Raw genomic sequence first — 26,248 nt, 5'->3', positions numbered from 1 at the left:
AAATATAAATATACTTACAGTTTGATTAACCTGTGATAGCCTAGATGAAGTTCTAGGCTTTAAATTAAGTGGAATAATATAATTAAATTAATTGCAAAATAAGTCACTATGTAATTATTGACTAGGATTTTCTGTATATGAAGCTATTGGACTAAGGATGTAAAAATTTAAAATATATCATATATAAGTAGTAAATGCAAATCAAATGTAACATGTTTTTTTAACTTACTACTGTTCTGGTTTCTTGCGATAATCGTTGCGCGTACATAGCAATTAATTTATGCTCATCATCGAGTCGAGAACTATTAAGAATGATATCAAGAAAAATTATATACAACTAAACAGCTAATGAAAAAATTTATTTATTAGTATCATATATAGTTTTATAACAGTTTACCTTCTTAAAGTTGAACGACTATCTAATGAACCCGAATCAAATGGACCCATGAATCCAGAATCAGGAAATCCATTATGTGATGGTAGAGGAGAAGGTGGACTATAAATATAAAACTATTTTATAATAGTAAATTTGCTAAGTGCAAATATGAATTATAAAATGATATAAATTTACACAATATGAGATAAATCCAAAGTTTTTTCTGGTTGTTCTGGAAATCTTGGTAGATTATTTCTTCCCTTATCTGGTACACATCTAAAACTTTTCCTCAATGAATGTCCTATTTGTTTACTTGGTGATTTCTGTAACATTATTTTAACCATGAATTACGAAAATTAAACATATGAAATACTTCATAAATACTGTTTAAATATTGCATACAAAACTACTATATTCTCTTGTTTCATGATCATTACTATGGGTACCAGAAACTTTTCCTCTCCAGAAACAATCCTGACAAAGTTGATATGAATGACATCTTTGACATCGATATCTAAATCCATTGAAATTCTCTCTATGGCAGGCATCACATGCAATGGGATGTGTTACTTAAAAATAAAAATGTTTTGCATGAAATGTGAGTGCCATAACAATGATATAAATGATTAATTACATAAAAATTTAATATCTTTTCTTTAAATTTATTCATGAAAACTGGCTTGCTTACATACAAGGTATTAAATTTAAATATTGTTTATAATAACAAAAAATAAGTCAATTTATACGACAACTTTATATTTATTAAATAAACTGTTTAATCAATAACTATATTTTCGTATCCCAAAAGATTATAAAAAATTTTATTTATTTGAAAATACATAATTATGTGAAGAAATATAAAATTAAATTTGGAGTTATAAAACTCTTTCTTCACCCTATAAATTAGAAAAATGAGATTTCCATAATTGTTAATAAATCAATATTAAAAAAGAGTAATCAATATTGATTAAATTGTAATAATTATTGATAAATCATAATTGACACTTTTTAATAATATTACCACATTCTACAGAAGCCATCCTATGATATAATGGTAGCCAAATTAAGCAATGAGGTCCAGGTTCTGACATTAATGTATCCAAAAAATCGTTGACAGTTATTTTTGCATTCTGTAACAATATATAAACGAATATTTAAATTCTATATTAATCTTAATAAATTTTAAACTCACAGATGGAAATATAGAGTTTCCCAAATCATTGGAATAGCCGAAAGAGGGTGACTCATAAAGAGCAGCAGGCAGTGCTAAAACCTCTTTTAAGTATTCAGTAAATCTCCAATGAATCATGTGACCATTGCCATCCGAAATTTGTGAATAGATATCTAAATTAAATAATCAATTTATATTCATTTAAATTTTATTACATTAAGTAAAACTAACAATTATTTTTAATAATATTTTTTATTTACATCGAAATTTATCCATTAGTTTTCCTGCACAAAGGGTAGCTAAGGCAACTTTGACAGAAAATACTGAAATTTTGTTGTTATCCCTATAGAAAAAAATAAATAAAATTCATAAAATAAAATCTATTAAAATCAAAGATGTAGTAAGTTATTAGAAAATATTTGTTGAATTCTACTACTTACCCACTTGTATAAGCAGCTAATAGCCAATTCATGAGTAATGCAGTTGTGGCATCAACTTTAGCTTGTTGCGATATTGGCATTCTTTTATTGAGTGCATGAAACAATGAAGACAACAAGGTCTCAAGCCTTGAGACACTAAGTGTACTTGATGGCTCCAGTGTATTTAAACTATTTTCACGAAATGCTTCAATTACGTTCCATATGTCAACGTTATGAACTATACATAAAAATTAACCATATTGTAATTTTTTTATATAATTTATTACTTACATTAATAACAGAATTTTGTGTAGTAATTTTTTCATTTCTAATATTGTTGACATTTAATTGCATTTATTTTAATAAAAATAAGATTTTACTAAAAATAAGATTTAGTATACCAAATTTAACCATTAAAGAAACAAATCACGAAATTAATTATCATAAAGTTAATATTTCTTATAATTGAATAAATTATAGCCATTGACATTACACTTAAATTTGATAATTAATGTAAATTTCATATATATTTAGTGTAAAGAACAATTTAAGATAAACCAACATTTTAATTATTATGATTCGGGTTTTTTTTAATATAAATTTACATATTAATTAAAAATAATGAAAATACATATTGAAAAAAGTCAATATTTGTTTTGTTAAATTAGGATCAGAATTAATCCTACTGTATTTTTTATACTTTAAATTATATGTCAAATTATTGAAAAGTGAAACCAAAAAATCAAATAGTCAAATATTCAACTTAAAATTAGACTAAAATATTATTGCGCACTAGAAATGACCATCTAGTAACCATATATATGTGTGCATGAACTTACGATTTACTTTTTTCTGAATAAATCTCATTTTGCAAGCGGTACGATAAGAAGCAAATCGGATGCTATCAAAATTTTGCTTTCTCATTTCTTGAAGTAATTGCAGTCGGCTTGTTTCGCCACTGATACTTCCACCGTTGTTACTTCCACTGCAACTGCTGGTTGACCCGGCTCCACTACCACTCACCGCGTCTTCAGCCATTTCAACTCTAAGAAAAGTAAAATAGTCGCATAAAGTACTGCCCCAGTCACACTTCAATATATACCAGCTAGTATTATATTAAAACTATGTTTCAAAAACATCTTCGTATAAACTCGTGTATACTCACACTCATTTAAGTGCAATCTATAACTTATACTATTTATTATTCTAATTAATTATTATCGTAGTTTCATATAAAAAGTATTAATTTCAATAATCTTAGAAACCTAAATCGTGTTGTGTTATTTAGTATTACATTATGTGTCTTTCTAAAAAGAAGAAACAGATAGTAGACAATAATCGATATCATATTGGATTGAAATTATGTAATTCACTCAAAAACCTAACAGAAATTTTTGTTTCTCGATGATAAAATATGTAAAAAATCAAATAAATAAATGAGAATAAACGAAACGCAACCATTCAATAAAATGAATTCAAAAAATTGAAGTTTAATATATTATAGTATCTAAGAGCGACAAGATATCTTTGATAATTCTGATACATCACGGATGATATAATGGTTATTCAAGAATAGTGCAAACGATGATGATATAAGTAGTTTTATTTAACTTTGGATAATAAAGCTGAAAAACAGATGATGCAACAAGAAATATATCATGGTGCTTTAAAGTTAAATGCTGCTGAAACAGCAGTAAAACAAATCTAAAAATTTAATTACAAATTAGGTATGCTAATTAAATATTAGAATTTATGCAACTACGCTATCAATAATCACAACATTGTTATTATACAGAATCTAGATATATCCTCATATTTACTGTATTTTTATTATTACTGTAACAATTATAATTGTATTACTTTAATCCTAGTCCTCTAAAGCAATTTTGGAGGATTTCTATTAGAAAATTCACTTACAAACCAAAGAGCAACCAAATTTAAAAAAATTTATTAATCATATATTCGTTTATTTAAATTACCACCATAAAAACTATATTAAATAAAGAAAAATACTTGGAATCTTAAAGTTACAACAGTTAATTTTAATACTTCAAAATAACAATACAAATAATGAATATTTATATTCAATTAATATTTGTAGATCTACGTATTGCTAAACGATCGATTTTATTAATTATTTGTATATATATACAATAAAGGGTAAGTTTATTTCATTTGTAACATAATTATAATAAAGCAATAAATTATTAAATTTTTTATTTGTGCTTCAATATAAAATCAAACTCAACGACTAAAGTATATATATTTATCATAATATGTTTAACTCTATTTAAGTGTACAATTTTTTAGCATTAAAGTATTATGAATAAATAAGTACATTATTAATGAAATAAAAATCTAATAAATAATTAATTTTATAAAACGAAAGATATGAAATACATCACAATATTTAAAACATATAATTAATATAAATAAAAGAAATAAATCTTTTTATAAATTAATAATAAAAGCAATAGAAATAATATTAATAAAATGCGATAAGATTTTAATATTAATTTGAGCTAGCTTGAAATACAAAAAGAAAAAACACAAGATGAAGTTTGCAATGCTAAAAACATAAAATACGATGTTACGAGTGTATATAATGTGGTTAATACTACAATATTAGTTATAACATATTAGTTATAAATCGAAATTAGTTATAACATAAATTGGACAATAAATTTAATAAAACTTTTGTTGTTTCAGTTTATTACTTTTAAACTATATAGGAATTAATTAAGTCACTATAAATTTACTTCACTTAAGGTAATAATTAAAATTAAATTATGTACATTGAATTTGCTTAAGCAGCATATATCATACGAAAAGTGAATTTCTAATCGAGATGTACTTTTGTTGAATGTATACGTATACAGAATTGTAGTAGTGAACACACACACTCTTGTTTTTTACAACAATTGTGTACTTTAATAAAGTAGGACATAACAAACGCCAAAATTAATCACGAAACCGAATTAATAGTATTTATTTCGTTTAAAAATATTGTTGTAAATACATAAAAGTTGAATTTTCAGTACACTACGCAAAATATATTAATATTTTTTCTTGAAATATCTAGAACAGTTTAATAATAAATAAAATATATAAACAAAACATTATTAATAATTATTTGAAATTTAAATCATGTTATTTAATTATCTTATTTTAAATATTTAATTATCTTTATTAATTGTAGTTAATAAATTATAAAAAATTTAAATCAATTAAAATGAAAAATGTTTTATTATTATATATCATAACATAAACCGTGAGATTCTAAAATTGTTATAATAATGAAGCGGTAAGAAAATCAATCACAATGAATATATTGCAAGTTACCGAATTTTCTAATACTTATTACCAAAGAGAAGAAATACGCAAAGATTAAAAATAGTTTATAATCGTCCCCTAAAATTCGACAGAATCGAACTAGAAAGTGTAATCATAGTTGGAAAGAAAAAGAAGGAAGCCTACGAGTATGAGTGGTCGGTAAATGTAATTGTGAAGAATCATTCAACCTAATTGTATCAAAACATATAATAAACAATTATATTAGTAATTTGAGCATAACAAAGAGGAATTTTCTTTCTAGAAAAGAAGGAAAAAGGCAATACTCTATATGCAATAAGAACCAATAAATACATCTAAAAGTATTTATACTTTTAGATAAACGATGTATGGACATTATCAATGACGATATTCTATTTAATATGAAGATGGCACATCTACACTGACAAAGTATTGGACAAATCGTTGACAGTATTTAGCAATTCAGCTAAGAAATAATATAAAGTTATTGACTAATATTAATTATCATAAATTTTGGACCACTTGGAGCACTTTTGAATTGGAACCCTATCCGATTTATCTCGTTCAAGCACGTCACTGATTAAAAGTAGTTATTTTTTAATATTAATGATACAATGATATATGGTTACTCTGGATAATAAATCTGGAGAAACATGAAAAAAAGGCGATCTAATTGTGTATAAAAATTACTGTATTACCTAGAAAGTAAAGGTATTTAAATTCAATACAGCCTAATTGCAGTAGTGGTAGGTAGAACAAGATATCGCAAATTAATAAGAATGATTTAAAGTTATCAAATATGATCTAGAACAAAATTATTAAAACGGTTTCGTCGTGTAAATAAAGGATGGGGAACAATTATCTTGTTTATAAATGTAATTTACGGATTGTAGTGGTGATAATTTATATTACTTTATTTTGAAGATAAAACACTGAGGTTAGTAAAAAAAATTAAATTAAAACTTTGTCATAAATGTCATGTATATTATTAAATTTAGATTTTTATATTATTACTGAGATTGCTACGAGGCCTGCAGTATATAAAATTAAAGATTAATCAATGGATCATAGAACATACTGCTAATATTCGTGAAATTCAGTTAAAACTATAGTAAAAAATTCGATGATTAGAATAATTCTACCATTAACCATTGCCGATGCTCGAAAGAACAAGTATCAAACATCATATAAAAGTATAACATATAAAATAATATAATATAATAAAGCATAATATAGAAATAATACCTGGTCGGTTCGTCTATAGTAAGCCTCGCCATCTGACACCTGATCGACTTAAGAAGATCAAAGAGTTTGAATTAATGATTCAGCTGTGGATTTCTCGGCGTTCCAAGAGTCCACGTTCATCGGTGTTATACGTGATTCCAAAGAAAGATGGATCGTTGCGACCATGCAGAGATTATTGTGCACTCAATCGTACGGTTATATTACCGCACATTGGAAATTTTAATAAGTGCGGTATTATATTGAATTCTACGAAATATAACTTCAAAGTAGGTGAAATCATCTTTTTATTATACGCGATAAAAATTAAAGGAGTTGGGAAAACAATTGTAGGATTTTTTCAGTTAATTCCGAAGGCATTTTAAAAAGTTTTTTTTTAATTTTTTAAAATTATTCTATGTCTTTATACAATAATTGTAATAATTTAATTTACAATTAATACTGTTATTAATTTTTACAGTAAATGAATTCGCTCTTTTTCGAATATTGTTAATATTTTAAATGATTCTTAATAATTCTTTTCATATATTGAACTTGAAGTTTAGTAGTTTTTTTACTATTTAAATATTTAACGATATCGTAAATCACTTATTCCTTTCCTAATAGGTTTAATTTTCTTTTTGATACTTATATATTACTAAGATATATTTTGGCTATAGTTTTCAAAATGATTTTGGTAACAGCATAATAAAATTATATAATACAAACTTAATAGCTTTACAAGTACAAAATAATAATTATTCTCGTATAGAGTACAAATAATTAAAGATTTCCGTTTAATTTAATTAGCAATCCAAATAATATTCGCTCTCCTTTTGAACGTGGTGTTATATTAATTTTTCAGACAACTGTTTTTCTACTATATCACAAAAATTTTCAGTTTTAATTTTTTTACGGATTTATACTGTATTATCCTTTATCGAAAAAAATATAATTTTTATACAAAATTATTTACTCAAAAGTAACTACTATATTATCCATAAAGTATAATGTATAATGTATTTAAGAGTAAATGAAGTTTACTAGACACCATAGTGAAATTATTTTTTATAAAATCAATTAATCAATCAAATAATTTTGGAAGTTTAATCTATACAATACACTTTATCATATTAAAAATCATAATAAATCATAAATCATAAAATCATATTAAAAAGTTTATACCAACTTATTTAAAATATTTTATAATCATAATTTATTGTTATAATTATTTAAATCAATTAAATTAGAGTAACAATTATATAAAATATTTTTTTATAATAAGATATTATAAAATATCTCAGAATATTAAATCAAATATTAAAAATAATTCAAATTTAAAATATTATCGTATAATTAAATCTGCTTTTTATGCTACATACAATAGAATAGAAAATCTTTTAAAAACTAAAAAATATCTAATTAATTATAATTTCTTTGTGTACGGTAGCTGTTTTAATTAAAAATATCAATAAATTCGTTATATTAATTGTATTTATCAATTAAATATAATACACTGTTTATAAACAGAAGCTGCTTATTGATTTAATTATTTGTTATAAAAAATTATAGATTCTAGTTTTTCTATTTGTCGTGGTAAACTTATTAATTCGATAATCATTATTACTAGGTAATTGCTTTGCTATTAAATATTGCTATTATCTGTAATAATTTTCATAAAAATAGCTAACCATATAAGTAAAGTCATATAAATATGAATTAGTAATAGTTCATACGAATCTGTATACACATTTTATCGAACCCTTATATGTATCTCTATAATGACACTTTTATTTATCTAACCTAATTTACAATTTAAATACTCAATCGACTAGAGTATCAAATAATACCAACCCATACATTAACTGATTCATGTTTATATTTCTGCAATATTCTGAAGTAATATAACAAATCTTTAGCAAAATTTTATAGTTATTCACATTTTTATTTTATCTTATTATTATAAATAAATTATTAAATTAATAATAAAAGAAAGACTTTGTTTGAAGAACAACATTTAACTTTCAATAAAGCAGTTGATAACAGTAAAATTAATTAGAAATTTGAGTTATATATAATGTTTTTGCTGTTCAATCTATGGCTAACAGGTATATTTACATTTTTGGATTCTGTTGATTGCACATTATGCATTAGGTATTTGACGAAGCATAATTAAATTAATTAGATAATTGTACATAATACTCATCCATACGTATGCACACAAACTTAAAGCCATATGCACGCGATTCCGCATATACATTACACTCATTTTTGTTCTTTTATCTTTTTAGTACCTATAATCTCTAGGGAGTATCCAGCTCGGTATATGAACAAACAAAATTGCGATAAATTATTAAATCAACAACTTACCTATGTTCAAGAATGGTAACGATGTTTATATACTTTTATTTCGCCAATCAATATCGTCTGTATTTAAGACAAATAACTTGCCAGAAAACTTGCGAAGACATCACAAATAAATCTGACAGAATTGTAATCACTATACCATACTTTCAGCACTACTAAGAGCCAGGAGCTGAAAAGTTGGGATTTTCTGGATTGTGCGCAGTAATCTGACATGGCGATTGGTTGTCCCATCTATATTTCTTTCAAATTTGAAAAAATGTTTGAAAAATGTAAGAAATTGAGTAGAAACGAGTTAAGCAGTAGTGCAAAATTAACAAAAAATCATCTATTGTATGCAAAAGAATATTTTTAAATATAATGAAATATATTAGTGTAGCATAAAGTAACTATACTAAATGGATAAATAATATTTCTGGTTATATATTAAACTCTTTTTAATTGTGAATTATTTGACAGTCTGAATATTGCATATTAAAAAATAGTTCTTTGAAAGCATTCGATGTAATTATAATCAATATGCACAGTACACGAATGTAAATATATATATATATATATATATATATATATATATATATATACATATACATATATACGAATATAATGCAATCATTCTTTAAAAAGTAATGTCGAAATTCTTAAAACTATTTTAATTGAATAATTTAATTCGTGTATTATTAATTTTGTTTACTATTCAATATTGAAATAGATTATAATTACTAATTTAATATTTTATGCAATAATTTTAAGAAGCAGTTAAGAAAATTATATTATAAATCATAAATTTTTAATTAATAAAATTTTAATAAAATTTATACAAATACTATATATTTAATACATATTCTATCACTTGCATAAATTTTATTATTATTATATAATGCGCGTTTTAATTCAACTAACTATTTTACTTCCTTTTTTTACTAAAGTGTGAAATAATTGCTCATAAAATATGGTATGAGTATATTGTATATAATATTACCTATTCATACAGTTAACACAAAAAAGTGACATACATCAATATTTGTTAGATTTGACTAATGAAAATACTTATTTGTCATTATTCCACTTAAATATAATATGAAATATTAATGGACTAATTTTATTATATAGCTATTACTTAATTAATAACATTCAAATAAATTTTTATTTTAATTAGAATTAAGAAATATATTAAACAAATGAAAAATATTTTATTATATAAATTATATTTCTAATTATTCAAAATGAAACTGAAATTGTTTGATTACAAGTATTAGAAATTTTGAGATTAATCTTAAGCATAAAGATAAATTGATATTTATTTTTAAGTACAGAAAATAAAAATTCTTTCCATTTTGAAATATTATCAATAATAAATTTTGTCTTATTTCTATTCATTTAAACGCATTCCTTAGTGACATAGAGAATAAGACAATAATAAATTCTTGAAATATTTGGTATATGTTAATTTAACTTAAAATAAAAGATAAATCTTATAATTTACTTCAAAGGACATCAAATAACTTCTAGGATATTATTATTTAACTGAATAATAGATGCGATAGTACATTAAAACTATTTAAACTAACAATAAATTATATACTTAAAAACATGAAATAACTTCATTCTTAATAATAAATGATACATATATTACTTTATTCGAATCGGTTATTTTTACATTTATTGAAAATTCCTTCTATTTTCTTAATAAAGATTATTACACAGTACTAATTTTTCTTAGTATCTTTTGTAAGAAACATATTGTTATATATTATGATTGAATAGTTTAATATAATAAGTCATAATAAATACGAAACATCAATGAATTTTAAAAATAAAAATATTTATTGAAATTTTAATATGCTCGAAAATATATTTATATTATATTAAAAATAAATTGAAAAGGTATAACTAAAATTAATTTTAAGGATAAAAAATGTCTCCGTAAGATTTCTGCAGAATTTTAAATTGTAGAAATAAATATATTTGTAAAATATATGTATATATATAATGTACAATGAATTCATAGTCACTTCGCTAAATAATTGCTTTAAATATCATCTGGAAGATTTGATATAATTGACTTTTAATTATATTTCTTATCCGATATATTAAAGTAAATTATTTTGCAGTTTTTGAGACTCTCCGTAATATAAGTTAATTATATATTAGCTTATTTTATATTTTAATATTTTATATAATTCACCTAGACGTAACCTTATGTCAAATCCTTATGTCTGAACGAATTACATTATAAATTCAATTTATGAAAAATTAAATATATAGATGAATAAATTCAGCTAAAATCATTCTGTGGCAAAAATCGATAACATTTTATACACTTTTAATTAATTTATATTCAGTGTTATGCTTATGAACGTTTTTATTACTTCTTGATAGAGCACCGTTACAGTAATATATAATTATATATAACGAAAGAATGATATTCATAGTTATCAGATAATTCAACAATTTACAATCTTAGGATCACATTATCAGATACGGTAGCAAAATTTGCAATTACAGGATTTCGTGCATAAACAAGATAGCACAGCTCAAGTTATACTTTAGATGAGCTTCGATCACAACTTGCAATTAGAAAAATTATGGCCTAATTGATATTGTAACTCTAGAAATAAGAGAATTAAAAAGATCATGAATCGTGATCTTAACAGTCAAGATGACTGGGAGATTCCATCAGTAAGAGAAACTGGATATGATCAACCTAAATAATCCCTATTTATATTGTGCCAAGATTTAGTCTATATAGGTATAAGCTATAATAGAAGATATAATTAAGTCTACCTTATTAGAATAAAACAAATAAAAGAGAGTTTGTGATGCTAGAACCTATTTATATCTTATACTTTGGTATAAGCGGGCATATTTTTTCATATTATTGTAGTTCAAAGACAACCTGTATTAATTTGTATTTATTTTTAAAATTTATTATTATTTATTATCCGTCACTACTGGGGATCACTTAATTGATGCTCAATTATTTTATCCACAAAAATGATTCACGACTTTTCACTATTCTAAATTATCACTATAATTTTTTTTATATATAATAGGCATGCTGAGTTATATAGCATACGTGAGGATTTCCATATCCATATTCAATTGGAATTGATATTTTGCATATTATTTTTTGATGCAGCAATCAGTCAACACATTTGCGATTATATTATAATATAATTAATATATTATAATTCTATTAAGATACTTAAATATAAAATATACACACTATCGTAAATAATAACATATGAAATGAATAGGTAGATTTAACAATTAGTTAATTGACCATTTGTAACTGATTGCTTCACTGATTATATATATATATATATAACACAAATTGCTATATAGCTATACGTCAAGTTCTTATTATGCATTATTGTTGAATAAACAATTGATTTACAATTCTTGCTGCTGGACCTTCAAGTGATGTTCGGAGATAATGTAGTTTTTGTACATATCTTAATATGCTGCTTTTTAGAATCATAGATTGGAACCGATCCCTGAACATAGGCCAGGCTAAATGATTGCCTGAAAATTTGGGGATTGGGATGCCAGGGAGACAGGCCAATTCCTTGTATTCTCTTTATTGCTCTTGAGCCATAGATGTGTTTGGGGTTGCTGATTCCTTGCTCTCCTTTTTTTCTTAGATTAACATTTTTGTAGTATGAGAGAGGACAACAATGAAGTACTTACAGTATTGAAGAGATTATTTTGATTGTGACTCAAGTATCATGTTTCCGTACGATTACAATACAATTTAGTATGATGAGTGTAGCTGCGCTTCTTTTCTGCTGTATTAGTATTGAAGGAATGCGTAAACTTCCACTTATTCCGCTCGAAAGACCAAATTGTCTTGGATTAGACTAAAAACTCCCAGTGATGTTCGGTGGTAGGATTGCTGACAAATGGAAGCGAATGGCGCATTTATTAAATATTTAACGGATAGGCTATCTTGGCATTTTTTTCTCTTTAGTTATTTTTAAGTTTCACTGGTTTCACTTTTTGAGTGCTAATTGCATCCACTTCAAGTGTCCAATTTCAAGTATCAAGTTCAAGGTTTCACTTTTTCAGTGTCAATTGCACCCACTTTAAGTATCCACTACAAGTTGTCAATTTTAAGTTTTAAGTATCAATTTTCAAATTTTAATTACTTATTTATTCAGTTGCTCCAATCTCGAACAGTATTGTATATATTAATACAAAGAAATAGACTGAGCACTATTTTAAGTTATATCATATTTATAGAGATTTTTCAAAAGATTAATTAAATTTGGCTTACTTTGGAATTTGTTCAAATAGCTATTTAAACAATAATAACTTTGCTATTATTTTAAGTATGCTTAATAATTACCTTTTATTCTACAATTATATAAATAGACCAATATTGAATGAGACTTTTAATCAATATCGTAGCAACCAATGCTTTGTGCAACTAGATTATTCGATACAACGCGCGCGATGTTACGCATGCATACACCAACGCAATAGATGACTCTATTGTAAATTGATTATTTCACAATAGAAAAGAAAGTTATATGGGTATCCATGTAATGGTATTAGAAAGCTTAACGACTTTTATTGTAAACAAAGTTCTTCATTTTTATTGAGAAATATAGCTAATTTTTAATGTGATACAGTTTCATTATCATTAATTGAAAAGCTGGAATATGTATACATAATTTGGGTTTTCATATCTTTGGCTAATCTATATATAATAATTAAATGTTTATCTTACTTACTCTTTTAGTTAAGTAGATTTAATAGTAAAATTCTATTATGTTTCTATCGTATAATAAATATTTTCAGAAATATTCTATATGTTATGTATATTCACATTTTTTTTCGATATATTATCAAAGTAATTTCAAGATTATCATAATCATAATAATTTTGTGAAGACACGCATATTTTTACTTAATTTTTGAATACTTTTCAGATTGCTTACTACTGGCTTCAAATATTTGTTTTTAAAATTTCTATACTATTTTTTACATACTACCATATTATATGCTTTTATGGAGCGTATTATTTTTACAGTTTCTATGACCTTTATAATGTTCCGATTATGTCATTATAGTTCATCCCTGTTGTATGTGCTTCATTAATAAATAAAACTTAATATTTAAGTAATCACGCGCATCTACGCCTCAATGCTGTTTACAAACTTTGAATAGTATAAGGAATGAAAAAATAATTTATAAGAATAATTTATTGCTACCTCTAGCAATGATGTTTTTAGTTTACATCTAAATTAAAATCTGCATCAACTTGCAAATGTAGACGTAGGCAAAGCTCTAATAGATTACAATTTAAAAAAAACTCAGTATTTAAAAGTGCATTTATACTATTTGAAATATGTATAGATGATTTGTGTAAAATAGAAAAGAAACATAATAGATTTAATATTCATAATCTTTATATATTTTTTAATCTTAATATATTTTATTATTGCTAATAATATTTAATAAATAGAACGATGTTTTTTATTCTATATAAATATTTATTACATATCACTTATATTTAATTTGGTAACAATTGAAATTTTGTAAAATATATTAAACATACATTATTTCATTTATTCCAATTTATTATTTGAACGCTGAAAAATTCCTTACTTTTATGGATATAAAATTATAAATGTATAGTATTAAAAATCCTATACAACATTTCTATGTAGAACCAAATTACAGTTTTATTCAAAATGGAAATTGACGTCTCCAATTCGTATACTTGTTATAAAATAATCGTTTCACTGTAATAGAATTTTGATTAATATTTATTATTTTCAGTACACTTTATTTAATGAAATTGACAATTTTCTAACCAATTCAAATATGGCATATAGTACAATATATGTTTTTTCAATGTTCTATTTTATTTAATAAGTACTTTAATAAACATAATGTATGTAATATTTTTTTAATATGCTAAATAATTGCTTACTCTAGATAAATATGTAAGTATAATTTAATATAGTTATAGAAGACAGCATGTTTTAAAAAATAGTTTTTTAATAATTATTAAAAATTAATTATTTTTTTAATTGGAATATAACAAGACAAATTAGTGTAACAAAATTCATGTTTACAATTTTTCATCTTTTGAAAATGGAAAAAACTTACATTTTCTAATAAAACTTTACAAATATATTTCGTAAATTGTTAAGATAATTAAGTAGCAACAAATATAAAAAAATGCTTATAATTCACTGTATTTCTAATAATTTTCTAAATAATTTTTAAAGATATGTGAATATTTTTGTCTCTTGTTATCTCTTATTATAAAAAAAATTATCTCTTATTATAAAACGCTACAATATAAAAACAAATTAATCGAAACAGTAATGTATATGTAATATCGCAGCTTCATTTAATTAAATAAGAGCAAATTGTACTTTGAAAGTAAAAAGTACCCGTATTACTAAGCATGTTTTTAAGATTATATTATATGGAATTGTACGATTTTTTTTTAAGGGACTGGAAAAACCTAATAAAAAAAGAAAAACAATAAGAAAATATAAAAGCCAAATCATTTGATGTAGATTCATAACAATCGAAAGGAATCCTTAAAATTATATATAAATTTTGTCTGTCTAATTTTATTATTGTATACAAATGTATCTTTGCAATGCTATGTAACGAGCTATAAAGCTAATTTGAAGAATTCGTAGTTAATTAATTATAATTTTTTTATATTAATCGTAATATATTACCATAGTAAAAAATAGAATTAATTTATTCTTATATGTTGTTTTACATGGTATAACTGAAATATCAAGAATTTCCAGAATAAGTCATGACATAAAATAGATTGCAAGACATAAATCAAATATTACAAATAAACATACGTTTAAGCATAGTTGAGAAATAATTCAATTTTTATACATTACTGTATATATATATATATATTCATTTATTTATCTTCATATCAATAGAAACTTTAAATAAACAAACCACTTAAAAACCTCTATATAATAACCTATATCGATTATTTCAAAAACCACAATGACATTCAGTATTGTTAATAATTAATACACATACAAATGAGAGTTTATATAAAAAAAATTATTATTAATACAAACTTTAAATAGTTTAATTGAATGTTCATTTAGGTAACTTTTTATTTAATAAATAAGTTTTTATATAAATATGTTTAATAATTTCAATAAATAAATTTATATATCATATAAAAGTACATATATATTTACACACAAATAAATCAACTTACGTTTGTTCAAGTTTTAATTCGTTGTTTAGGTAGTTAGAAGATCCATGTTCAAAATTATTAAGACATTTATTGATTGGTTCATAAATATCAGATTCTTGGCTATCTAAAATCCATTCGAGAGAAGTCCGTAAACATTCCAATTGATGACAAGGCCATCCCTCCGTTAACAAAATTGTTCTATGCAAAATTTTCTGTAACTGAGCTTCATTTAATCTTTCGGAATTGAGAGGTTTCAACGAATTTCCATTTGATGAAACAAGACGTTGACGTTTTATCAAAGGACCCTCACCACATGCATTTTTATATTCTCGCTTGTTACTGCCATTATTTACACTTGCTATAGATGCTGTTCCAACATTGGTCATTGTCAATGTAGCTATTACAAAAATTGAATATAATTACTATAAATAAAACAACAAAAATCTATTTATTCTGTCATTGTCTTGAATCTTTACATTCACGTATCATTTACTTTATGTTTTACTGATATAAAAAGTTGTAAAATCATTGATAAATATTTTACTTTTAATGTTTTTAATTAGAAATATTTATTAGTAACAATGAATACACAATTAATTTAAAATTCGAAGATGACTACAAATTTTCAACTAATTAACAATTAATTAAGAAGTGATAATTTATTAAATTAATAATAATAAAAAAATTCATTAATAATATTTTAAATAGAATTATATAAGAATTATTTACGTTTGTAATTTTATAAGCATTTATATATATAATAAAAATTGACAAAATGACAAAATTATAAAAAATACTGAACAAAAATATAAAATGTTACATAAATTTTCTGGCCTGCTTAATTTGATTGTAACTGGATTGACATAAATTAAACATTCTGGTTAAAATAAAATGACTTCAAAAAGAATTTTTAATTAATTCTAATTTTAATTTTATTTTGTAATATTTATAAATTCCTAAATTTCACATTAGAAGTTTCTGTTAAAATATCGTCAATTAATTATACCGGATAATAACAATAATATAAAAAATATTTAAGCATAAAGTTTTTATGACGTAGTCGATTTGTTAATTATCTTGTCAATTAAAATATATTGAAACATATATCAATATAATAAAATTAATTTTTTATTTAAAAAAAAAATTTATTTTAATTTAATACATTTTATTACATTAGTCATTTTAATAATCTATTTTCCATAAATTTAATAAATAAGTTTTCCAACGATCCGTTAATAAAGTTTTCAATAATTGTGTAATAATATGTATATTAAATGTTTATTCCTACAATATTTAAAATATATTAAATAGTTTATTTTCAATATTTAATATATCGATATATCGATAAATAAATAAGTAAAATAATTAAATATTTTGGAGCATACTAATTTATGGATGTTAATTTATTATTTGTATTGTTTTTTACTAGTCAGGAAAGCAAGAGGAATGTATATAAGAAAAGGATCAGATTTTTGAGTGCATAAGTCATTTGATAATTACTTTAGGTAAACGCTTATGTATAATAATTAGTTTATTAATTCCACTGCATATCGATATTGCTATAATTAAATAATAAGGCTATCATAAATATAAGTGATTATCAAATCAATAAAATGAATTTTATAGCAACTATATAGTAGCTTTACATTATTAATAAAAGCTTTCAAGAATAATTATTTTCGTCAATCGTGCAGGATTGTGATGAGGTTAATTACCTCAATTTATTAAATATATCGTTATAATAATGAGATTACAACAAATGTTGTTATATTTATAATGGCTTTCAGTTTTGTACTTTTCTAACTTCGACTTGATTATATATATATATATTTATGTATTATATGTAAATATAAATAATCAAGTATAGATTAGGAATTATATTTATCAATTATACCGGTAGTCTGGTGTGAAATAATTTATAGTACATAAATTATAAAACATTGTTTTAAAAATGGAAATAAATATTTGAAATAAGTGTTTAAATTGTAGTTAAAAATTTATGTAATACTATAATTAAAAAATAAATTATATTTAGTGTAAATTGAAAATAAACTAAAATTATTTACTAATTACTAAAGTATTAATTAAAATTTATTTTTAGTAATTTAGTAAGAAATTAATCTTCATACTTGTATTAAATTCTAAAAACTATTATACAATATTTTATTGAAAAGAAACGTATTGAAATATAGCCTATTTATCGTATATATGTTCTAATTAAATTTTTTAATTTCAGTTATAAAATATATATATTTTACATTTTGTTGACAAAACAGAATTTAAAATTGCATTGAATATATCGAATATATATACAATATGTTCAGGATTGGAGCACATTCCAAGAAATTTAATTCTCGGAAAACTATAATCATGTTAGCTCGCGAAATTTTAAACATTTATTCCGAAATTTCTCAATCATTCTAAAGTCTTTCCTTGCGAACGTCCTGTACTATTTATCTAGTCTCCGCATAGCAATGACGGCTGGAATTCTCCAACCTTCTAAAGCTTGCTTTCCTAGAATTCTCGAAACTTCTAAAGCTTTAATCTCGAAGTCCTGTACAAATCTCTGTACAGCAACACCTGTCTATTATTGCCAGCTAACTAATCTGTTGCATTGATATAAAGCAAGCTCACGACAAGAGAAAGCTTTCTCTCTTAGGGAAGACACCATGGCACGGAACACGGTCTGTCTTTGCAGGATCACCATAGAATAGTCTCAGTAGAGCTGCCACGGAGTGAGCACGCTTTCCGCTTAGTGTGCTTATTAACGGGCTACTATTATCTAAACCGCTAAATAGAGAGTACACTGTTACTACTACGGTCACTGCAATCTGTCGTTGCATGTGCGTTACATGTGGATCAAGATGTGCTGTCTCTTACCGGGGATGCCTCAGTACTTACTTCAGCTACCTACAAGAAAATACACTGTACTACAAGACATCGCTACATATTATTACTGCATTCTGCATCAAGACGCCACGAATTCTGTGCTACATCTGCATCAAGCCGTCACTACATTTTGTATTACTTCTGCATCAAGACGTCACTACATTCTGTGCTACATCTGAATTAAAACACCGACACGTGGCACTATACAAGGAGTCTCCAAAGTAACCCTCCACCAAGCGCACTGCACCAAGAGGACCCGGAGAATTACAACCTCCGACCTCGATGTGTAGTGCATGCTACCACCACTTGTAAAAACACTAAGGAACGGCAAAATCTCAATGATTTTCGCCATCAACGTAGAATCATAATCGTGTATTGTACATACATTACATTGTATGTACATTAAAACACAATAAATAGCACGAAAAGCAATTGTGTTGATTACTGAATTGAAGCATTAACCTCTCACTTATTCACATTGTTCCACCAATAAAATGGTGGATATGGTCTAATCCAATGATCTTGGTCCTGCAACCACATATTCAAATACTAATAATAAAAATGGAAGGATTGCATGTATCCAGTATCTTAAATGGTAAATCACAGATAAAAATAAACTTTATTTTTAAATTACCTATATATTTCTATGTATTAAATAAAATGTATTATTATTTTTGTTTGTTTATGAGGTTTAATTTATTATATTTGTATTATTATAAATCTTCCAAAAAGTACATATTTGTACCATCGTAGTAGAAATTACTTATGGCATTTATGATACATTATAAAAGAATGCCATATAAACAAATTCATTTGGAATGCAATTTTATGTAATTAATAATTAATTTATGGTAATCGTAAATACTAATAATTACTTTAAAATACATTGATTCAACCAATTAAAATTTTTTAATTATAATTATTTTTAAATATTTTATTTTTACAAATACCAGCCGGGTTAGAAATATTAAAATTTAAATATATAGTAATGCATAAAATTAAATTAAAATTTCAAATGTAGAAACGATGAGTAGTATGCTTCAATATGAGTAAAATTAGGTCATCAAAAAAATCTTTAAAAGAATTCTATTGAATTTAAGTTATGTAGCAGTTACTATTTTAAAAATGCATACATATAAATATTAAAAATAGACAATATAAATAGTTCCAAGATATTTTAATCAAGATAGTATTCTTAATAAATATTATTAATATATGGTATTATTTTAATTATACTCACAATTTATTTGACGGAGTAGTGGTGTAGAACTATTATGATGCAATCTCATAATATGAGTGTCTAAAACAATTAAATTTTTCTTTATATTATTTTTATTTAATATTTTTTAATTCATTGATTGATTCTTTATTAATTTTTGCTCGCATTAATTATGCTTGTATTATTATATTATTTATCATTTAGAGTGTTCATATTCAAACATAAAGTATAAAAATATCTTTAGTAGTATAAATATATTAATATATGCAGTACTTCTAATAATTGTTTCGGTTATTTATACATAAATAATATTTAATAGTATAAAACAATAAAAAAACAATATAAAAAAAAACATATAAATATAGACTATTGAAATAACAAAATGTTATGAATAAAGTAATCATTTTGAGTAACAATAATAGATGCAACCATAGTATCTTCAGTTTTAATTAGCATAATATAGCTTATAATATTAAATCGTGTCAGGATTCTTTTTAAATCTTATATAATTAAAGGAAGTAGAGTTACTGGATTAAAATATTTAAATTCAAATAAATCGAGCATTCAAATAATCGAATATTCTAATAAAAAATAGTGATAAAATTATATTACATTCATATATTATAACTTTATATTTATATGATAAAATATAGTACAGGGTAGTCAAATATAATATAATTTTAGAAATTATTATTGTCGTTGTATGTAAAGCAAGTCCACGTTCAGACTGGTGAACTCAATAATGCCATTACTAATAATTGAATGACTAGTGATCAAATTAACTTAATCGTAGGTTAACTTAGCAAGTTACTATTAAAAATAATTTATAATCTAAATATATGTTTATAAAACATTCTATGAATAAATGAATTATTAATTCTGAAAAGTACCGTTATAACCAAGAGTTTGAAACTTAGAAAAATAGTTGATCTACAGTAAATAGATAAAATTAGGACAATAATAATCATCTCAAATATTTTATAAGATTTTTGCATTGTTAATATTAGATGTCCTTGTACTAATAAAAATTACAGGTAAGCGTCGCTAAAAAGAGGCAGCGAAATTCGAATTGATACCCGCAACTTGGAAAAAAACTATAATGCAATTCAATGAATATTTAAAATTTAAAATAGTCAATTAACTGATGATTGGATATGATTGACCATTGAAGATTCAGTACATGTATTTTCATAAGTCTTAGGAGTTTTCTATAATAATTTTCATCTGTAATGTATCCGAGAATACTTACATAATAAGGTAATGTATAGTGTGTAAGAGTGTAGAGTTAATAACGACTAAAATTATAAAGAAAAAAGAAAAAAGGTGATACAATGTGTCACTAAAGTTAACAGATCAGAGATAGAGCATTTAATCAATGTTATTGCTGTAAAGTTGTTACAAAACAATAGGTAAAATAGGTAAAACAAAAAAAATTTACTCGTTACATATATATTGGTCATATATATTTAGTTTTTTACTACGAAAATAAAACTGCTACTGAAAAAAAAATACATTATAAGGTATTTTTACGTTGACATGATCAAATCCAGTACTATGCCTACTGGCATTATTCTATTTAAAAAATAACAATGGTATGATATTGATAAGTCCATATACGCCAGAAAGTAAAAACGAGCTTCATTTAATCATTAATCCACATTTTTACGTTAGGATAGACGGTGCTCAGATGTAATTAGAGCTCGCATGCATAGAATATCTCAGCTATTCTAATTCACGATAATTAAAGATCAATGGCTTTGAAAAATGAAAAAGAATCAAGCTTAGTATATTCAAAATCTTAGATATAATCCCTATTCGAGTTCACTGTAATCAAGTTAAATCATTGCATAAAATGGTCAGTATTTAAATTAGGAAATCTAATGGAATTAGTAAGATTGATGCTACTTTGATTCGATTAATACTTTACATATTCAACAGCTGCAATGAAGTTCTTACATGTAGATACATCATTTTTGCATGAGATACATGTATCTTATAATAATAATTTAAAAATAATAAGTAGAATGAAATTTCATATTTATTATATTTAAAGCTATATTTCATTAATATTTATATTTATTAAATTATCTACATCAATATAGTATATATGTATAATTTTAAAGATTTTATTTACATTTAATTAGCATTATATAGATCGATTGATTACTTAAGATTGAATATATTCATGTAAAAACAATTCAATAGTCAACAAATTGAGATTTTAGTTTTTTTTTGATGTGACTAAGAATATCTTATAAATTATATATACTTAAAAAATACTTAGTTTCTGTGTAATAATAAAATAAAACTTGATTTTATGATTTTAAATTTTATTTAGAATTATATTAATAATTATGTTACAATTCGAAATACCTCTAGTAAAATTGCTATGACTTTTAATAAAATTAAAAAAAAGTACATATTTATTGAAATATAAAATAAACATTAATTTGTAAACTTACCCGATCTGGATTTTTTTAAAGTCTCGGAAGCAGTATTCCTTTTTGTTCGTATTTTACTTTCCATTTTAATTTTTTTCACCGGCGTGGATTCTATTATTTCTCCTATGAAATTATATGTATTTATACAAAATTATTAAAATTTAATAAGATGTAATCTGCATTTGGATAATATTTTTAAATAAAAATTCCTATTGAGTAATAATCAAAATTAAAATTTATATTAAAAAATTAAAAATAGTACGAATATATTTTTCTCAATTCGATATTTTTATTTAAATATTATAAAGTACTATTAATATTAGACAATTAAATTAAACAGACTAATAATTTAATAAAAAAAATATATATGATTATTCATTTTGTAATCAATTTAAACTGAAGAATATGAATTTATTTCCAGTTTCTGTACATAATACTAAATAATTTATAAATCTTAAAAGTTAATTATTATTAAAAATAAATTAAGAAAATTGTATTTTTTAATATGTATTTTTTAATTAAATATGAAAGTATATAGATACTACAACGTTAATAATTTTTCAATATATAAATTGTAATATATAATATAAACATAAATTTAAAAATTATGTAATGTTTTCTATTTTAGTAGGTAAAATTATTAATTCTCCGCAAAGTGAATATTTTATATTAAAGCATATTCTTAAATATTTTTATTATTTATTTTTTTATAATTCTTTGTTTGCATTTGCTTTTGTCTTATTCTTTTTTTGTTTAATTCTGCTGTCGCTTATTTCCACCTATGCTCCCGTTATTTCATCCTCATAATCATACTAAACATCTCTTTTGTTTTTACTACGTACTTCTTATCAGACATTGATTCAGTAAGTTATGAAATCACTTAATGAAATAGGATCGATGTGTTTTTGTAAGTTATAATTTATATAAATAATTTTATAATCTGAATGTAAATATAATTATTTATTTATTAAAATACTATTTTATGCAATATTATACTTTTTATTTGGTTATACAACGTTTTTACTTATTAGAACTAATAAATGACATTAATATAATTAAACAATGAGTAAGTATTGAATTTACTGTACTGAAATATTGAAATTACTGTATTCAATTGTATTACTGTACTTATACTTTTAATATAATTTGTTAGTCAATATTATATATTTTTCATAAATTATCTCGAAGATATTAATATTGAACTAGCCTTTAAAACTTTCAAATTATATTTATAATTTTATCATTTAATACTTGTTATTCATAGTATAAACTTACAATATTTTATCGTTATAATTTGTTGTTTTTTATTGTTAATCTTTCTAACCATAATGCGTTTGGATATAAAACATTTAAAATAGATAATTATGTTTTTCTAAAACAAGCATGAAAGTTAAAGCTAAATTAGGTTGAACACATTTTACTGCATCATCAAATAGAACTAATTATTTAAGAAATCCTTGTAATCCACAAATTCATTAAAAAAATTAATATCTTTAGAACAGATGATGGCAAAGTCAAACCAATAAAAAGAAAATGGTAACAAAATTAAAATTAAAATGATTAAAATTGAACATTTTATGATTAATTAATTTATAATTAATTTCATAAGTAATTGTAAATACCAAAAAATGTGTTTTTCAAAATTTCTACAATTTCTTCTTTTTTCAAACTATAACAAATAATTTACGATGAAATATGTCACAATGAAAAAGAAAAAAAATTGGAATGAAAATAAAAAAGGTTATAACAAATTAAAATAAAAAAAAAGTAATGTGGATTGTATGTTTGTTTTAAGATTTATTTTTGAGATTTATTTAAGAACTACTTGTATTTATTTATTTAATTACAAATATTGTACTTAATAATCTATCTGAAACTCCTATTTATAATTGTATTTTATATATTTTACAAATTTATCATATTTACACGTGCTCTTACTTGACAAGTCATTAAATGAAAGGGCTTGCTTTTTAATGTTTTTAATTATAAAACAAATGCATCGTATTACTAATAAATATGCTAGACCGTAATGTTTAAAAAACTTCAAAAGTTATTACTACGAATAATATGAAATTGTTTAATGTCTAAAAAATACCCAATACATAAATAATCATTCAAAATACCGTCAGATATATTTGATGTTAATGTATATTAATGAAAGAAATTTGAAAGACGATTTACGAGTTAGATGTAATGTTTATGTATTTATATATATATATATATATATAGATAGATAGATATACCATTGCATGATTTATTGGAGACGTTATTTGAGGTAAAATTTGCTTTGAGAAAAAGTTCGTAAAAATAATTTTCTCGTTCGGTTGCATTAGGTACTGGAATTTGTTGGATTTCCCCTTGATGTTTATTAAATAATACTGAAATCTGGAAATAAATTAAAAAAATTTATAAATAATACATTATAAATACATATTATCCAAAATTGAAACATTCTATTTAATATGTACGTTACATTGAACAATCACATTATCAAAATAAATTATATTAAGAATTATAATTATTTGATGTATAGTTAAACTTTTTACATAAAACTTTTAATAATATGTTACAGCATATTTTTTGTGTAATATATATTCAAAAAACGAATTTCTTATAGTCGAAAAAAAAATCTTGACGAATGTATTTAGAGAAAAGTTAACAATTCATTTATTCAAATATTACTACAATATATTTATCATAGCATAGTTGGTATGTGTAAAATGCTATGCGTGCACAAAGCATGCATATTTTTATGCTTACATAAGTTGCATCTATAATTTAATCTTGTAATATATCATATTAGGTGGTTAAACACAAGATTATCATTAAATTTATCGATACATAGTAATAAGTGAAATAAGAAATCGCTTCTGAATGATATCGTATCTGAAATCGTATCTGAACTGAAATAAGAACTCAAGAAAAATTGCTATTATGAAAATAATATAATAAAAGTAAATAATAATGAAAGTAAAATAATAATTACATAGATCTTTTATTACAAATTTATATTAAATAAAAAATACAAATAAAAAAGAAATGATACGATATGTACATAATATTGTAAAAATATTTCCAAAGTCTTTATACAATAAAAATGAAAGATAAAAATTTATCAAAAATATTTAAACGAAATGGCGATAAATGTATTCAAAGTATTACAAAAGTAAAGAAAAAAATACAATCGAAAAAATTTTTAGAAAGATGACATATCGTCCAAAATGTATAATTTTTATAAATATATACTTTATTTTTTTATGTTACAAAAAAAGAAAATATGTTAAAGTAATTATTAGATTTAAATAAAACTTTTTCTCTATTCACAAGTATAGATTTTATGTTTTTATGTATAGCATTATTTTATGTAATATGTAATTAATATACTATATATATAATATATAATAATCTAATAAATAAGAGAATAGATTAAAATAACTACTTATAAAAAATATTACAAAATTCGTATAATTTATATTAGTTGGAATACTTAAATAACAAGGATATAATTTTTAATAAGATTCTTAAAGAAGACTTCAATATTTACTATTAAATCTCGGTTAAGTTTTTTCATAGGAAAGAACATTTTTTATTTCTTGTACTCTTATAATTTCTAATTTGCTAATTTCATTCTTA

At 23.1% G+C, this 26,248-nt stretch overlaps 2 protein-coding genes across 2 annotated transcripts in view; both read right to left on the bottom strand.

Annotated features, from left to right (window-relative positions):
• Positions 1-6,588, bottom strand: part of LOC105368101 (dystrobrevin beta) — a 33,158-nt gene extending 26,570 nt beyond the window's left edge. Inside the window, exons 1-11 of the mRNA XM_011507013.1 lie at positions 6,524-6,588; positions 2,806-3,011; positions 1,988-2,204; positions 1,808-1,890; positions 1,569-1,720; positions 1,398-1,506; positions 779-945; positions 572-699; positions 398-496; positions 230-302; positions 19-57 (exon numbers count right to left, since the gene is read on the bottom strand). Coding sequence (XP_011505315.1) covers positions 19-57; positions 230-302; positions 398-496; positions 572-699; positions 779-945; positions 1,398-1,506; positions 1,569-1,720; positions 1,808-1,890; positions 1,988-2,204; positions 2,806-3,011; positions 6,524-6,555 — 1,305 coding nt within the window. The 5' untranslated portion in view covers positions 6,556-6,588. The remainder of the gene's footprint in view (positions 1-18; positions 58-229; positions 303-397; positions 497-571; positions 700-778; positions 946-1,397; positions 1,507-1,568; positions 1,721-1,807; positions 1,891-1,987; positions 2,205-2,805; positions 3,012-6,523) is intronic.
• Positions 6,589-16,083: 9,495 nt separating this feature from the next.
• LOC105368443 (ATPase family AAA domain-containing protein 2-like) overlaps positions 16,084-26,248 on the bottom strand; it is a 29,415-nt gene continuing 19,250 nt past the window's right edge. Inside the window, exons 8-10 of the mRNA XM_011507453.1 lie at positions 24,859-25,000; positions 22,637-22,738; positions 16,084-16,433 (exon numbers count right to left, since the gene is read on the bottom strand). Coding sequence (XP_011505755.1) covers positions 16,084-16,433; positions 22,637-22,738; positions 24,859-25,000 — 594 coding nt within the window. The remainder of the gene's footprint in view (positions 16,434-22,636; positions 22,739-24,858; positions 25,001-26,248) is intronic.

Source organism: Ceratosolen solmsi, unplaced genomic scaffold (assembly GCF_000503995.2).
Source record: "Ceratosolen solmsi marchali unplaced genomic scaffold, CerSol_1.0 scaffold6, whole genome shotgun sequence".
NCBI classification, from domain to species: domain Eukaryota; kingdom Metazoa; phylum Arthropoda; class Insecta; order Hymenoptera; family Agaonidae; genus Ceratosolen; species Ceratosolen solmsi.
The sequence above is the reverse complement of the archived record's forward strand: the minus strand, read 5'-3'. Positions and strand labels throughout refer to the sequence as shown.